The sequence below is a fragment of the Rhinopithecus bieti genome, unplaced genomic scaffold, assembly GCF_001698545.2.
Source record: "Rhinopithecus bieti isolate Rb0 unplaced genomic scaffold, ASM169854v2 scaffold_9981, whole genome shotgun sequence".
Lineage (NCBI taxonomy): Eukaryota > Metazoa > Chordata > Mammalia > Primates > Cercopithecidae > Rhinopithecus > Rhinopithecus bieti.
Window position 1 is genome coordinate 4,357,583 of NW_016806838.1, and position 17,260 is coordinate 4,374,842.

The 17,260-nt window shown below is 39.6% G+C and overlaps 1 protein-coding gene across 1 annotated transcript in view; it reads right to left on the bottom strand.

The window, feature by feature from the left end:
• UBR2 (ubiquitin protein ligase E3 component n-recognin 2) overlaps nt 1-17,260 on the bottom strand; it is a 137,051-nt gene that overhangs the window by 39,443 nt on the left and 80,348 nt on the right. The window contains 10 exon segments of the mRNA XM_017878221.1: nt 2,818-2,972; nt 3,388-3,436; nt 5,560-5,662; nt 8,143-8,195; nt 10,897-11,021; nt 11,934-11,997; nt 12,134-12,256; nt 13,965-14,030; nt 14,752-14,862; nt 16,209-16,270. Of these exon segments, the coding sequence (XP_017733710.1) occupies nt 2,818-2,972; nt 3,388-3,436; nt 5,560-5,662; nt 8,143-8,195; nt 10,897-11,021; nt 11,934-11,997; nt 12,134-12,256; nt 13,965-14,030; nt 14,752-14,862; nt 16,209-16,270 (911 nt within the window).

Here is a 17,260-nt window from a genome sequence, read left to right on the forward strand (position 1 = left end):
AATTTCTTTCTTTCTTTTTTTGAGATGGAGTTTCGCCCTGTCAACCCAGGCTCACTGCAACCTCTGCCTCCTGGGTTCAAGCGATTCTCCTGCCTCAGCCTCCCCAGTAGCTGGGATTACAAGCGTGTGCCATCATGCCCAGCTAATTTTTGTATTTTTAGTACAGATGGGGTTTTACCATGTTGGCCAGGCTGGTCTCGAACTCCTGACCTCAAGTGATCCACCCACTGTGGCCTCCCAAAGTGCTGGGATTAAAGGTGTGAGCCACCATGCCTGGCCTTGAAGTATTAATTTTATTAAATGAAAAGACTGAGGTTCATTTTCTATTAAACAATAATTGGCAAGAAAACAAAATGTTCTACTTCAATGAGGAAGAAATTTCAATTGCAAATTCTTAGGGTAAGCTAAAATTACCACCACCTGTGACCAGCAATTCACATAATACGTAAGTTTTATTCTATACCTATACTACAGGCTTAAAAAAACCTTCCAAGAATCAGTGGTCAAGTAAGTATAAAGCTAAAAGTGTCCCCTATGACACTACATAGTTTAATCTCTCTAAGGACTAAATCTTCATCATCTGAGAAAGACAAACTTTTATCTCTAATGCCTTATCATTTATAAACTTTATAGTCCTTCAACGCATCTCACAAAATATTCTCAATCAGACTTCTAAGAGAGTGTATTAACCTATTTGTTTTTTTACTGCTCTTACCCCATGCCCAAGTTTTTCTGTGTTTTTTGAGACAGAGTCTCCCTTGTTGCCCAGGATGGAGTGCAGTGGCACAATATCGGCTCACTGCAACCTCCGCCTCCCAGTTTCAAGTGATTCTCCTGAGCCCTCCTGAGTAGCTGGGATTACAGGCACGTGCCATGATGATTGGCTAATTTTTGTATTTTTAGTAGAGACGGGGTTTCACCATGTTGTACAGGCTGGTCTTGAACTCCCAACCCCAAGTGATCCACCTGCCTCGGCCTCCCAAAGTGTTAGGATTATAGGGGTGAGCCACTGCACCCGGCCCACACCCCAGTTTTTAAAGGAGATATGTGTGTGATGTCTCTGCATCTTTCCCTCCACAAGGGAAGACTGTGGTTGTCAGAGACTTGGAAGAACTAGGTGACATAAAGCAAATGTACATGTAAGGTAAATATTGTTCACACCTCTCTTCTCCATTATTTCCCACAAATCTTTTGTTCATGTAATGCTGACAGTACATGACAGCTAGTACAGCTGTACTAGTAATGAGCTAGTATACCACAGCTCCATGCTTTTACACTTTAAATAGGCTTATAACTAGGAGGGCATTATAAGAATACACACATCTTAGCCAGTGAGACAAAAAGAAAGAATGATAGCTACTCAGCCTCCTGAGGAGGGCTCCAAAATTTGAATCTGAATCCTGGTTTTACTGCTTTCAAGCTATTAATATATACCCTCAGGGAATGCCTCTGAGTCCATGTCATCATCTTTAACACTGGAAAAAAACAGTTTCCGTCTAGAGTTCTGAGGATTACAAATACTGTATGCAGAGTGCTTAGCATGGCCGGGCATGGTGGCTCACGTCTGTAACCCTAGCACTTCGGGAGACCGAGGCGAGTGGATCACCTGATGTTGGGAGTTCGAGACTGGCTTGGCCAACATGGTGAAACCCTGTCTCTACTAAAAATACAAAAAATTAGCTGGGTGTGGTGACAGGCGCCTGTAATCCCAACTCTTCGGGAGGCTGAAGCAGGAGAATTGCTTGAACCCCGGAGGCAGAGGTTGCAGTGAGCCGAGATCACGCCATTGTACTCCAGCCTGGGTGACAAGAGCAAAACTGTCTCCAAAAAAAAAAAAAAAAAAAAAAAAAAAGTGCTTAGCATGGAATAAGGCATAAAGTAGGCATTCTATTTAATGAATAATTGTTATATCACTTAGTAGAGCGATATGGGAAGTAAATGGAACCTCACCGAAACTTGGCTTCCTCATCTAACAATGAGAACAAAGTTATATCTATTCATGGGGTGTTGTGTGAATTCAATGAGATAATGTAAGAATGGCTTACATTAAAACTATAAAGTAAAATACAAACAAGGGGCCGGGCATGGTGGCTCACGCATGTAATCCCAATACTTGGGGAGGTCGAAGGGGGAGGATTGCTTGAGTCTAAGAGTTCAAGACTAGCCTGGGGAACATGGCAAAACTCTGTCTCTACCAAAAATACAAAAATTAGCCAGGTTTTGTGATGCATGCCTGTAATCCCAGCTACTTGGGATACTGAGGTGGAGGGATCGCTTGAACCCAGGAGGCAGAGGTTGCAGTGAGCCAAGATCGCACCACTGCACTCCAGCTTCCTGGGTGACAGAGCCAGATCCTGTCTCAAAAACACAAAAACAAAACAACACAAAAAAGGTTCCAGACTTGCCACATAACTAGCTAAAGGACCATAAGTCTATGAGTGCCAGTTTCTTCAACTACAAAATAAGGATATGGATGATTCAAAAAAAAATTTTTTGTTTTGGAAAATAATTAGATTAGAAACATATATAAAAGATAACACATTACATCAATATCAGAGTACTACATATATATGAAGACCAGGACCAATCAAGGAGAGAATGATTGCCCAGTGGGACTGAGGTAATAACAACCATGTGGTATAAAAAATCTATCTAGCACTTGTTTTCACTGTCAGACGCAAAAGCAGGAACAATATATTCAAGTTAGGAAAACACAATATGTTTCGGCCTCATTTTCCTCTGTATAGATACAGATAAGAATATTTTGCTTGTACTATAAAATACTAAAATATAAATAATAAATGTCTTCAAACCTACCCTTTGCAGCATGGACTCTGACCAGGCATATCCATTATGTTCCACAGCCCATTGCAGAATTGTTCCCATGATGCACAGCATGACATCTGACTGCAAAATGTTAACCAGGCTTGCAAACAGAGGGCAGAATGGAGGCAACACCGGAGGTGGGAGTGCTGAAAATACAGTTGTTATTCCTATTGGTTTCTTTTACAGAACATGCTTTAGAAACTATCCCTTTGTTACTTTTGATAGTTTTAACTCAAAAATATTAACACACACCTTAAAGCTATTATTTTACGTTCTCAAGGTCAAATCCATAAAATGAGCCACATAAGTAGCAGCAGTACAAAAGAAAGTCTGTCTTTTCCCTTAGAAAGGTTTTAAGATCTGAGATAAAATCAACCCAGAGGAGACTTAGTACAAACTATCTCTATGTTAGCATATTTATTATTCCTTTGAATAGGAGGTTGTTCACTAGGAAAGCTTACATTTAAATATTCATTCCACCAAGGACAATCATCATAGTTAATAGAAAATAATGTTTAACAAGTAAAAAAGGGGCATGACATTTTAGAAAGATTAAAATACCTGTATCTTCTCTATTTTGTCTTTTCAATTTCCGTTGAGCTTCTTCTGCCTAACAAAAAATAGTTATTTGGGCAGGGAATTAGTAATATAAAACATATCCAAAACTGGTGACATAAATCCATCTTTGTTGTATTCTTTTCTTTTCTTTTTTTTTTTTTTGAGAGTCTCACTGTGTCACCCAGGCTGCAGTGCAGTGGCACGATCTCGGCTCACTGCAACCTCTGACTCCCAGGTTCAAGAGATTCTCCTGCCTCAGTCTTCCAAGTAACTGGGACTACAGGTGCCCGCCACCACACCCGGCTAATTTTTACATTTTTAGTAGAGACGGGGTTCCACTATGTTGGTCAGGCTGGTCTTGAACTCTTGACCTTGTGATCTGCCCACCTCGGCCTCCCAAAGTGCTGGGATTACAGGTGTGAGCCACTGTGCCTGGCCTTTTTTTTTTTTTTTTTTGAGACGAAGTCTCACTCTGTTACCCAGGCTGGAGTGTAGTGGCATGATCTCAGCTCACTGCAACCTCCACCTTCCGGTTCAAGCAATTCTCCCTGCCTCAGCCTCCATAGAAGTTGAGATTTACAGGCACCCGCCACCAAGCCTGGCTAATTTTTGTATTTTTAGTAGAGACAGGGTTTTGCCATGTTGGCCAGGCTGGTCTTGAACTCTTGACCTCACGTGATCCACCCGTCTTGCCCTCCCAAAGTGCAGGGATTACAGGTGTGAGCCACTGTGTCCGGCCAAGGATGAAAATCTAAAATCAGAGGATAACACAACTGAGGCCGGGGTGCGGCAGCTCACACCTGTAATCCCAGCACTTTGGGAGGCCAAGACGGGTGGATCACCTGAGGTCAGGAGTAGACTGGCCAACAAGGCAAAACCCCATCTCTACTAAAATACAAAATTAGCCAGGCATGGTGGCACGTACCTGTAATCTCAGCTACTCGGGAGGCTGGGGCAGGATAATTGCTTGAACCTGGGAGGCAGAGGCTGTAGTGAGCCGAGGTCTGCACTCCAGCCCGAGTAATAGAGTGAAACCCTATCTCAAAAAAAAAAAAAAAAAAAAAAAAAATTCTATTCTTAATGTTCTAGTCCCCCCCCAAACTGATACATTAAGGTTATTTTTTTTTTAACTAAAAGAATCTCCAAATGAGTTCTCTATTACTTCAAATTAGAAGGGAAACAGGTACAACCCCAAACCAAAAAAACTTATTTAAGTTTGAACTCTATGACTTCATCAAAAACTAAATAAAAGCTTTATGTTTAAGTTTTGTTTAATGCTGTTATGCTGTTTATTGAAAAATCATTTTAAGAGAAGACTGCTAAAAGGCAGATTTTTTTTTTTTTTTTTTTTTGAGATAGGGTCTCACTCCCATCGCCCAAGTTGGAATGCAGTGGTGCAATCATAGCTCACTGCAGCCTTGACCTCCTGGGCTCAAGTGATCCTCCTATCTCAGCCTCCCGAGTAGCTGGGACGAGAGGTGCATGACACCATGCCTGGCTAATATTTGTATTTTTAGTAGACGTGGGATTTCACCATGTTGGCCAGGTTGATCTTGAACTCTTGAGCTCAAGCGATCTGCTTGCCTCAGTCTCCCAAAGTGCTGGGATTACATACCCCGCCAAAAAGGCAAAATTTAATTACTTAGGAATGATTAGAAAAGCTTCATGAATCTCTATGAAAAAGCATGTTAAATAATACCAATTCTGAAATGTGCATAAAATGGATTAACTGATTATAATACAGGTTGAAAATCTGTTCTGAAAAACTATACCCATATATGTATAGGTATGTATTATATAGATCTTATATATGTATGCACAAAACGCTAGGGGGAAACTCCAAAATGTTAGGTGAGGGTATTTTAAGTAATTTCCACTTTCTTCTTTATATATTTTCCAAATTCCCTTTAAAAAAATGTATCATTTTCAAGCTGCAAAAGCAATAAAAGTTGTTTAGGAAAAAATAATTCAAGCCAGACACAGTGGTGCATGCCTGTAATCTCATCTACTCAAGAGGCTGAGGTGGGAGGATTGCTTAAGTCCAGCAGTTTGAGGTCTCAATGCTCTATAATGGCATTGTGAACTGAACTCTAGCCTGGGCAACATGGTGAAACCCCATCTCTTAAGAAAAACAATACAACCGTTCCCTGCTACATTTTTAATTTTCCCAATTACCTTGGACTGTTCTGCCCTTGAAAAGTGATAGAAATACAAGTTGAACTCTTTGGCACATTCTGGTTTCAGTTCATACATGCCTCGTCCTGTTAATCCAGGTTTCCTATGAAAGAAAGGACCTTAGATTATTATTACCAAAGCCATACACTAATTTATGAGATAGTCTTGGATATTAGAACAACAAAGCAGAACTCTCACATACTGCTGGTGGGTGTTAAGCTACAACTATTTTCAGTTGGTTGATCTGGCAATCTAAATCCAAGTTCTTACATGCATCGGTTTTATTTAGCATATCCACTTGGAATTTATCCTAACTAGACAAGAGAACCTAATGGACACTGCAGTGGCAACAATTAAAAAGTCTAACAATGGGAAATAAGTAACAAATTACAACATCTCCAAACAACTGAACACCATTAACAGTGATGATAATTTCTCTATTTTCACATGTAAAGACCTCTGTGTTAAGTTTTATTAAGTGGAAAAAAGCAGGTACACTATTGGGGTTTAGAGAACTTTCCTAAGCAAGTTATAAAACCCAGAAGTCAGATATGAGACAGAGTTTTAAAAACAGAAATGACACAAAGTTAAAAAACAAGGGACAGACTGGAAGAAAGTACTGTGATGTATTAAACAAGAATTGATATTTCTAATATACTATAAAAATACTTTTGGAACAAGAAGATAGGGACAAACAACCATAAAGAAAAATGCATTCAAGTATGAAAAAACAAATGGCCAATAAACACATGAAAAGATGCTCAACTTCCCTGTTACTAGAGTAATGCAAATTAAAATAAGGTACTAAAAGACTGCTCATATTAAAGTGTTGATAAAGTTGCAGGGCACTCTTCGTGTATACACTGCTAGTCAGAGTGTAAACTGAAGACTTTTCTTGGGAAGGCAATTAGGAGTTATGTATCAAAATGTAATACAAGCTTTCATTCTGATCTAGCTAATCGTCAGACACTTTCACAGTCAAAGATACACTTGTTAATGCTGTATGTACAAGGATGTTCAATATTTGTTTATAAGAGAAAATCTGGAAGTTATGTATTACACTTACAGGGAAGAGGTTAGATACATTATAGTACATGACTACAGGGATGTGAAAAAGGGCCTGGCGCCATAGCTCAGGTCAGTAATCTCAGCATTTTGGGAGGTCGAGGCGGGCTCGATCATCTGAAGTCAGGAGTTTGAGACCAGCCTGGTCGACACGACGAAACCCCATGTCTACTAAAAATACAAAAATTAGCCGGGTGCGGTGGTGGGGTGCCTGTAATCCCAGCTACTTGGGAGGCTGAGGCAGAAGAACTGCCTGGACCCAGGAGGCAGAGGTTGCAGTGGGCCAAGATCATGCCACTGTACTTGAGTCTCACTTTGTCGCCCAGGCTGAAGTGAAAAAGGATGAAGTATGCCTATAGGTACTGACAAAGTGTATTATGTAAAAACTAAAAGAACCCAATAAAAACAACAAAACCCCTGCAAAGACACAAATACATGGAAACATTCCATTATTTAATTTTAAAAAAGGTTATAGAATAGTAAATATAAAATGAACTCATTTTTTGTTATAAGTATGTGTTCCAAGTATACAAAAAAAATTTAGAAAGATATACATCCAAACATAATAGAAATCATCTGAGTGGTTGGATTATAGGTAATATTTTTTCTTTGTGTTTTCCATATTTTTTCTAAAAGCAAGTATTGTCTTTATAACCAACAAAAAATAAAACACTATCTTCAAAATTTATAGTGGGTTAAAAAAATGAATACATTGTCGGCCGGGCGCGGTGGCTCAAGCCTGTAATCCCAGCACTTTGGGAGGCCGAGACGGGCGGATCACAAGGTCAGGAGATCAAGACCACCCTGGCTAATACAGTGAAACCCCGTCTCTACTAAAGAATACAAAAAACTAGCCGGGCGACGAGGCGGGCGCCTGTAGTCCCAGCTACTTGGGAGGCGGAGGCAGGAGAATGGCGTAAACCCGGGAGGCGGAGCTTGCAGTGAGCTGAGATCCGGCCACCGCACTCCAGCCTGGGCGACAGAGCCAGACTCCGTCTCAAAAAAAAAAAAAAAAAAAAAAAAAAAAAAACATTGTCATTGGGGTAGGAAGTAAAGAAAAAACAGGCTTCAGAAACTGCCTCAATATCTTTAAGGGTATAAACCAGTTTATTGACTGGGGAAGACGGTGGACACTGGAGAAAGCAGCATTGAGAGGCTATCCCACAATTTAGAGCGCACATTCAAATAAAAACAAAGAAAGCAGTTTTAAGAAACTACAATGCATTTACTTAGATCACTGCTGAGGTTAATTTTTACTATTTGAAACCATCAGCTATGAACACCTATTCTGAATATGATGAAAACCTTCACAATGTCACTTTACGTTGCTGAGTACAGGGTGAGATCAGAAAAGTGAAATGTCAGTGAGAGATCTAATTCAGAGCTATAATTTGAAAATGTCTGTCACTCTCTGAAAGCTGCAACTTCATTCTCAGTTGCATCAAAGAAAACACTCTAAGAAAAATGAATATACTGGAAAAGTAAAAAAGAATGTGAAATAATAGGAAGTAAACTCACTTGAAATGGGCAACTGCTTCAATTACACTCTCCATGCCAGTCTCTTTGTTCTCCTAAAGGTACAGGACACAAGTGTGTTTCATGTTAATAATAACTACTAGCACTCTGAGCATTGCATTTTATCTCATTGACCCTCATAACAACCTAAGGTAGATATACCTTATCTCCATTTTCACAGATGAGGATTCCATAGCAAACACAATGATTTATACAAAACTAGACACACTTACTTGGTAAGCTGATGTTCATTCAAATTGATGTATTATTTTTAAATACATAAAATAGATAAAACTTTATGATTTTTAAAAAGTCACTACCATATGGAATCAAGGTAAGAGCTTTCTAAAATAATTAAATGAAAACACAAACCATATAAAACATTTTTAAAAATTTATGTAAAATACTTCTGGTATTTTATAAAACAGCTGCACTAATTTCTTGTCTATTTTCAGTACAACAGCACTTCCCAAATCGTATCTCAATCACGACAAGATATTAATAGGAGTTCTGTGAATAAATAATTCTTTAAAATGTTTGGGAAATGCAGTTACAATCACTTTATTTTTTATTTTTTTGAGATGGAGTCTTGCATTGTTACCCAGGTTGGAGTGCAATGGTGTGATCTCGGCTCACTGCAAACTCCGCCTTCCAGGTTCAAGCAATTCTCCTGCCTCAGCCTACCAAGTAGCTGGGATTACAGGCGCCTGCCACCACAGCTGGCTAATTTTTTTATTTTTATTTTTTTTTAGTAGAGATGGGGTTTCACTATGTTGGCCAGGCTGGTCTTGAACTCCTGACTTTGTGATTTGCCCACCTTGGTCTCCCAAAGTGTTGGGATTACAGGCGTGAGCCACTGTGCCCAGCCGACAATCACCTTATATAAGGCTTAAACCACTTTAAAAATGCCTTTTTGAAATTTTATTGTTCCTTAAAGTTTAGGCTAAATTATAACTGCTTCCTAATTGAACAACTTGGGATTCACTTCCTGCATTAAAGTGGTACAAGCAATTTTTATCTTGACTAGCTATTTAGTGACATTAAGAAATTATTCATCATTTGGCCAGACGTGGTGGTGTGCGCCTATAATCCTAGCTGCCTGGGAGACTGAGGCATGAGAATCGCTTGAAGTCGGGAGGCAGGGGTTGTAGTAAGCCAAGATCGTGCCATTGCACTCCAGCATGGGCGACACAGCCAGACTCTGTCTCTCTCTCTCTATATATATTTATTTAGAGAGAGAGATACATAAATTATTGTTTTTAAAAGTGTGATAATATAAAGATAGGGTTTTTTTAAGAGTCCTCATTTTCTCGATCAGAGTTTTTCAACCTCAGCATGACTGACATTCAGATCAGGTTATGTTGTAGGGGGGTTGTCCTGGGTATTGCAGGATGTTTAGCAGTATCCCTGGCCTCTACCCACTAGATACCAGTAGCACCCCACACCCCATCCTGAGTAGTGACATTCAGAGATGTCCCCTGGGGGGCAAAATTGTCCTCAGTTGAGGAATCACTGTTTTAGATACATATAGTCCTATTTATAGACGAAATGGTAAATCCAATATTCTTTAGGAAATAATACAGTGGGGCACAGAGGTTAGTGGTTGGGGTATAGATGAAACCAGACTGGCCTCTGTTGAAGCTGGTGATGGGTTTGTTAAACTACATTTTTTAATATCTATAGATGTTTGAAATATTTATAATACAAAGTTTAAAAGTATTACTATGCAACAAAGATAAGACAGGTTGAAATCTCAGAAAAATAAATGTTAAGGTTGAAAGTTTTGATCTATGTTTCAAATTAGGGCAAACATTTTGAAAAGCCTCAATGAAAATAAAGTCCCTTCTCAATTATAAGGGGTTGAGTTTCTGAAAAGCCCCATGGCTGAAATATAGGTTGCTGGGGAACTTATCACCCCTGGAAGGAAAAACAGTTACAATTTAACCTACGAATGTCTTTGTCACTATTATTTTACATTCACTAAAATGAAACAAGGGCTCATCATTAAGAAGACTCTCTGGAGGCCAAAAAGGAAAAAGCTTAGGAAAACATTATTTATTCTACTCAACATAGGTGAGTAGGTACTTCTGACTCCCTTCCTCAATACACTAGGTTATAAAGCATTATCCATACCCATAGCAACTTTGTACTAAAGACTCTATAATGATCTCTTTCTATGGGGTACAAACATTAGTTCTGAGGTTTGGGCTTACTTTTTGTTTAGTGCCCTTATCTTCTTCAAGGCTTTATTGGAAAAGAAAAGATTCTATTACTATTCTCTTTTTTCTTTTTGAGTCAGAGTCTTGCTCTGTCACCCAGGCTGGAGTCCAGTGGCGCCATCTTGGCTCACTGCAAGCTCCACCTCCCAGGTTCATGCCATTCTCCCGCCTCAACCTCCCGAGTAGCTGGGACTACAGGCGCCTGCCACCACGCCCGGCTAATTTTTTTGTATTTTTAGTAGAGACGGGGTTTCATTGTGTTAGCCAGGATGGTCCCTATCTCCTGACCTCGTGATCCACCCACCTCGGCCTCCCAAAGTGCTGGGATTACAGGCATGAGCCACCGCGCCTGGCCTACTATTCTGTTTTCTACTCCTATGCTCTTCTAATTATTTATAATAAGAGTGACTGGAATTATACACATCCCATGATAGTAGATTTTACAATTATGAGAAAGGTATATAGAAGTAAACCTATAGCTTCCAGACTGATAGGGAAAAGTTTCTACAGTTTTCTTTTTAGAAATGTAGGTACTTACATCTTCAGGTAAAGACTTTACCAATTCACTATGAGCCATAGGCTTGATACTCAACTGATGGATAATCTCTCGCTTGGTTTCATCTGTAGCATTTACCTGTCCAACTCCAGGACTAAATCTCTCTCCTGTCAAAAATGAAAAAGTATATATACATACATTTAACATAATCACAATACTTTTGTGATATATACTTACAATTCATGCAGCATGTTATATTTCTCTAAGTCTGTCTGAGCAATGGGAAAGTAAGGACTGTTCTGGCAATAAGCCAGGGAGAGAGCAGCTCCTGACCATGCTTCTGTGTCTCAGACCCAACACATGAGGGCAGGCTTTAGGCAGTGGAGAGAGCTCTTGTTGCCGAAGAATGGGATCAGAAATGTGGGAAGGGATTAAATGTGGTCAAGGAAACTGCATTTACCCCATTCTCCTTGTGGCAGCAAGGAGGGAGAGCCTTCCTTTCCCCTTCTATCTAGTGGCAAACAAAATATCAACTTTGGAGACCTTCTTCATTGGTATAATTTCCTGACAGTAGCCAGGATTCTCTGCTCTGTGGACTATGGGCGGTCTAAAACAGTAGTAAAGGACTGAAAATATAGGTAATAAGGAAAGAAATCCACATCTATTAGCCGTAGGTCTCCTTTAGCTTGGAATTATTGTATCTGAAGTCAAGAAGATACTTTTGTACCACAAACCCATGGAGAGAAACATAGTTAAGATATAAATCAAGAGTAAATAGATTTTAAATATCCTATTCCTTGCTTGCTAAATTCTCCTGTCCCCTAATCCCCCCGCCACCACCTTGCAACATACAGTCTTCCAGTTTATTCTGCTTCAGTAGTTGTATTTTCTCCTTCTTCCAAAGCACTGTTACTTTCAATATTACAGTAACCAGAGGGGAGAAAAAGAGAAATATTCCAATTCTCTTCCCCTAAGACTGAGTATCCTCTCAAAACAAGGGAAACACAGGCCAGAAATTCCAAACTATTTGCTACTATAAACGTCAGTGCAATTTATTAAATGCCTCAATTTAAACTTACCAACAAGCATTATAATGAGGTACAGCATTTCTTCTATTAGAGTATTGTTCTGCTGAACAACGTCCTATAACGAGTGAGGGAAGATAAAGTTCAGAGATAAGAATAGGCATATTGTATAATCTCAAAGGATTAACACATCCAGAAAGGAGGAAAGATGCTTCTTTAGCAATGTGTTGTAGTTTCATAAAACACGTTCTTACCTTATGGGTAATCTCAGAACTAAATCTTTTTCCATAGTCTGGAGTACTGAAAATCTGATAAAGTTCAAAGCGGCTGAGCATGATCATCAGGAAATGATTTGGATCCATCATGGAGACACCTGTCTTTTTTTTTTTTTTTTTTTTTAACGTTTGAGATAAAGGAAAAGAGGAAGGTCAAAGGGGCCACTATTGAAACAATTAGAGATAGTTTGGCTTGCACAAGAGGAAGCAGTTTACCAATCCTAAAAAGTTCACCAATCCCAATAAAAGACGAAAACTCATTTAACCTCAATCCCTACTTGTGGTAGCAGACAAGTGTGGAAAGGATCTAAATTGGTAAAACAAAATACAAACACACAAGCCCCAAACCTAAGCCCATCCAGCACAGTAATACGGACTATGAGTTCTCTTTCCTTCTAATGCTTTGAAATAATTGTATTCCTATGAATTCAGTGCCAAAATTTTATTTTGGCATTCACTGATCACTGTTTGAACTCGGAAATGTGGCAGATTAATTAACCTTCTAGTATTTTAAAAATATCGATCATATTAAATTATTATCAAGATCTCCTAACCTATTTTTTTCTGGTAAGCATTATACTAACTGAAGTGACAGCTTTTAAACATTAGTTTCAATTCTCTTTTAATTCCATTTGTATAAATTATAAATCAACCTAGATTTTGTTCTGAACTAAAACTTTTTTGAAATACACTTTTTTTTACTTTATTTATGAAGTCTCACTCTGTCGCCCAGGTTGGAGTCCAGCAGAGTGATCTCAGCTCATTGCAACCTCCGCCTCCCAGGTTTAAGTGGTTCTCCTGCCTCGGCCTCCCAAGTAGCTGGGACTACAGGCGCATGACACTGCGCCAGGCTAATTTTTGTAATTTTAGTAGAGACAGGGTTTCGCCATGTTGGCCAGGCTGGACTCAAACTCCTGACCTCAGGTGATCCACCCACCTCAGCCTCCCAAAAGGCTGGGATTACAGCTGTGAGCCTCCATACCTGGCCAGCTTTATTTTTCTATAATGACTAAATCCATTCAGCAGTAACAGAGAACAACTACTATGTGACAAGCACTATGCAAGGCCAAAGAGACAAAAAAAGAAACAAGATATAACTGCCATGGTTTGGTGGGGTGGGGGTAGGATGCTGAAGAGTAAACAGTAATCACAATCCAGGTTGTGATTGCTATGGCAGGGTTAAATACCATGCTAGGGTCCTCACAAAAGGGACACGTAGCCAAGTTTTAGTGTGTCAGGGAAGGCATCCTGGAGGAAGTAATGCTAAAGTAAACACAAAGACAAGCAGGAAAATAAGTTAGCTAGGTAAATGGAAAAGGAAGGGGTGGGTAACTTAGGGAGGAAAAGAAATATGCAGAGTTTAAGATGTATGAGAATATGGCAAATTCAGGGAACTTCAATGTACTTTAAGTATCACAGTCCTTGAAAATTAGTTTAAGGGGTTTAAACTAAGAGGTTTAACATTAGTTAAAGAACCAGAGGACAAGGAAGAAAGGATGGCTTTCAGGTAAATGACTTTAGCAACTAGTTAGACTGTGGAACAATTCACCTAGGTAGGGAACTGAAGACAGGAAGAAGGTATGGAGGAAATATGAGGAGTTATTTTGAACACATTTAATCTGAAGTGTGTCTAGGAAATACAGATGGGAATGATCTAACAGCTGTTAGCCATGTGAGTTTGGAGGTTAGGAGATAGGGCTAGGCTGGAGTTATAGATTTGGGAGTGATCAACAAGTGACTCACGTCTATGGAAATAACAAGAAGCAAAGATTCCCCACAACCTTTAAGTTCAATGCTTTTAATTCATTACCTGAAGCATTACTATATCCTTGTCAAACATCTCGCGTCTGCATTTCACATTATGGTAGTAATAAATCTAAAAAAATAAGTAATTATATTGAGTAAATAGTTTTTATTGGTTCAGGCTCTCTCTCTCCCAATCCTTTCCCAAAAGCACAAGTTTGTACAAGAATGTGTGCATGTGTGTGATGTGGTTTTTCTAACAACTATCTTAGTATAGATTAATTAATTACAGATTTTCACATTACAGTGGTCATGATATGGTTCACATTTTGCAGCTAACTTGCTGGGTCTCCGAATAAAGTAAAAGGTTGTGGTCTCAGGAAGGTTAGGAGCTACCAAAAACAGGAGAAAAAAAAATCTGTTTACAGCTATACCACCTCAAATGTGCCAGATCTTGTCTGATCTTGAAAAAAAAAAAAAAAAAAAATTCATTCCAAGCCTATGTGAGGTGTATAAAAAGTCAAACCTCAACTTTACAGCTATATTAAAAGGACTTTATCTTTTAATTCAATTTAATTTAAATAGATAAAATCTGGATTTTGTTTTTTAATATCCAACTTTGTTCTAAAAAATTATTTCAAGTAAAAATCATGACCACTGTTGTTCATTTCTACTTTTTATATTATTTCTTGACAAACTATGAATAAAAGTTTTAAGAAACTTTTGTTTTATCATTAATCTTTTCAAACAATTTTAATATAGATCCTCAGCTTTCACTAAGTCCACTGAAAATTACAACCTTCACAGAAGCCAAGAATGGAACGAAAACTCTTCATAGAATTAGAACAACTTACCTGGTTTACTAGAGAGAACCCATTTCTTCTCCACATTCCAGCATGTACTTGGGCACATAAAACAAGACATCTAAGAGGGTGTTCTATCAACATGGGTGGGCTAAGCTCACTCTATATATACAAAAAATAAACAGAAAACAAAAAAACCACACACATAAAATCAGTTCTAGAAAGAAGTTTGGTCGACAGGGATAAACGCTTTTATAAAACACAATATAAATTATTATTATTATTATCATTTTGAGACAGAGTCTTACTATCACCCAGTGGGTAGTGCAGTGGTGCGATCCCGGTCTCCCAGGTTCAAGAGATTCTCTCGCCTCAGGCTCCCAAGTAGCTGGGATTACAGGCATGAGCCAACATGCCTGGCCAATTTTTGTATTTTTAGTAGAGATGGGGACTTGCCATGTTGGCTAGGTTGGTCTTAAACTCCTGACCTCAGGTGATCCATCCACCTCAGCCTCCCAAAGTGCTGTGATTACAGGTGTGGACCACTGTGCCCAACCTTATTTATTTTAATTAAGATACGTTTGTGTGATGGTCAGTTTTATGTATCAACTTAGCAAGGCTATGGTATACCATTTATGGTCAACATCAATCTAATGTTGCTATGAAGGTATTTTTTACACATGATTAACATTTAAATCATAGACTGGCTGGGCATGGTGGCTCATGCCTGTAATCCCAGCACTTCGGGAGGCTGAGGCAGGTGGATCACCTGAGATCAGGGGTTCGAGACCAGTCTGGGCAACATGGTGAAACCCTGTCTCTACTAAAAATACAAAAATTAGCTGGGAGTGGTGGCAGGTGCCTGTATTCCCAGCTTCTCGGGAGGCTGAGGCAGAAGAATCCCTTGAACCAAGGAGGCAGAGGTTGCAGTAAGCCAAGATCATGCCACTGCATTCCAGCCTGGGTGACAGAGTGAGACTCTGTCTAAAACAAAACAAAACAAAACAAAAAAAAAACAAAAAAACAAATCGTAGACTCTGAGCAAAGCAGATTACCCTCCAAACATGGGTGGGCTTCATCAATTCAGTTGAAGGCCTTGAGAAAGGACTGACATCCCCCATGGAAGAAGAAATTCTGCCTTTGTAACAGCCACTATACTCAAGAATGCAACATCAACTCTTCCCTGGGTCTCTCCAGTCTGCTAGGCTCCCCTGAAGATTTCAGACTTGCCAGATTTCAGCCCCCGTAATTTCATGAGCCAGTTCCTTACAACAAATCTCTCTCTCTCCCTCTCCCTGTGTGTGTGTGTGTGTAAGTATGTATATGCGCGCGTGCGCCCGCGCGCGCGCGCGCGCACACACACACACACACACACACACACACACACACAAATATCTTACTGGTTCTGTTCCTCTGGAGAACCCAAACTAAAAACGTGTTTCAAAGTGATTTCAAATACAAGGAACATAATAAATAGGTATTCACTTTTAAATGTTAGCACCACTTACTAGAGGTAGGAGCTCTGGAAATTTATATGCCACTTCACTTTTGCTTAATAATACATGTAAACCTGCATGAAAGAAACAAAAAACAGTATTTCTATCAGTAAAAATCATTTAGGAAAAATACCCTAAATATTCACTCAACTTTACATCTGACTTCTTTTCTCTTTACGAACCTATCAAATTACCAATTAAGGTATAAAATGAACTATATTCATAAGAGGCTTATTATTATTATTATTGCTTTTTTGAGATGGAGTCTCACTCTGTCGCCCAGCTGGAGTGCAGTGGCACGATCTCGGCTCACTGCAAGCTCTGCCTCTCAGATTCACACCATTCTCCTGCCTCAGCCTCCCGAGGAGCTGGGACCACAGGTACCCGCCCCCACGCCCGGCTAATAGAGGCTTTTTAATGCTTCTCATGAATCTGTTATCAAAGGTACACTTAGAACTAGTCTTAGTTGTATGTACTAATATACACTGATGACATTTTAAAAGCTATCAAAACAATTTATATATACATTACGCCAGCTTTAAGAGTTGTATTTCACTGGGCCATGGAGTTTGTTCCCATTTAAAGTAGAGCAGTGAGAGATCCTTCTAGCCACTGAATGGAGAAACTGGCCCTGGAATCACGGTCCTCACTGATACTGACCTTTGAATTAAGTTCCCCAGAACTTCCGATTTAGGATCAAAGCCTCCTTAGTTTCTAACCTCAAGGGATCCTGGCTGACTGCAACCTCCGCCTCCCAGGTTCAAGCGATTCTCCTGCCTTGGCCTCCCAAGCAGAGCAGCTGGGACTACAGGCACACTCCACCATGCCCAGTTAATTTTTTTAGTTTTAGTAGAGATGGGGTTTTGCCATGTTGGCCGGGCTGGTCTCGAACTCCTGATCTCAGGTGATCTGCTGGCCTCGGCCTCCCAAAGTGCTGGGATTATAGGCATGAGCCACCACACCTGGCCTTCAGTTCATTCTCAATGTGTTCTGTTTATGCTATTGCTTAAACAGAGGACACCCTTTAAAGTCTTATCAATATATACTGGCCCTTACTCAAGCCT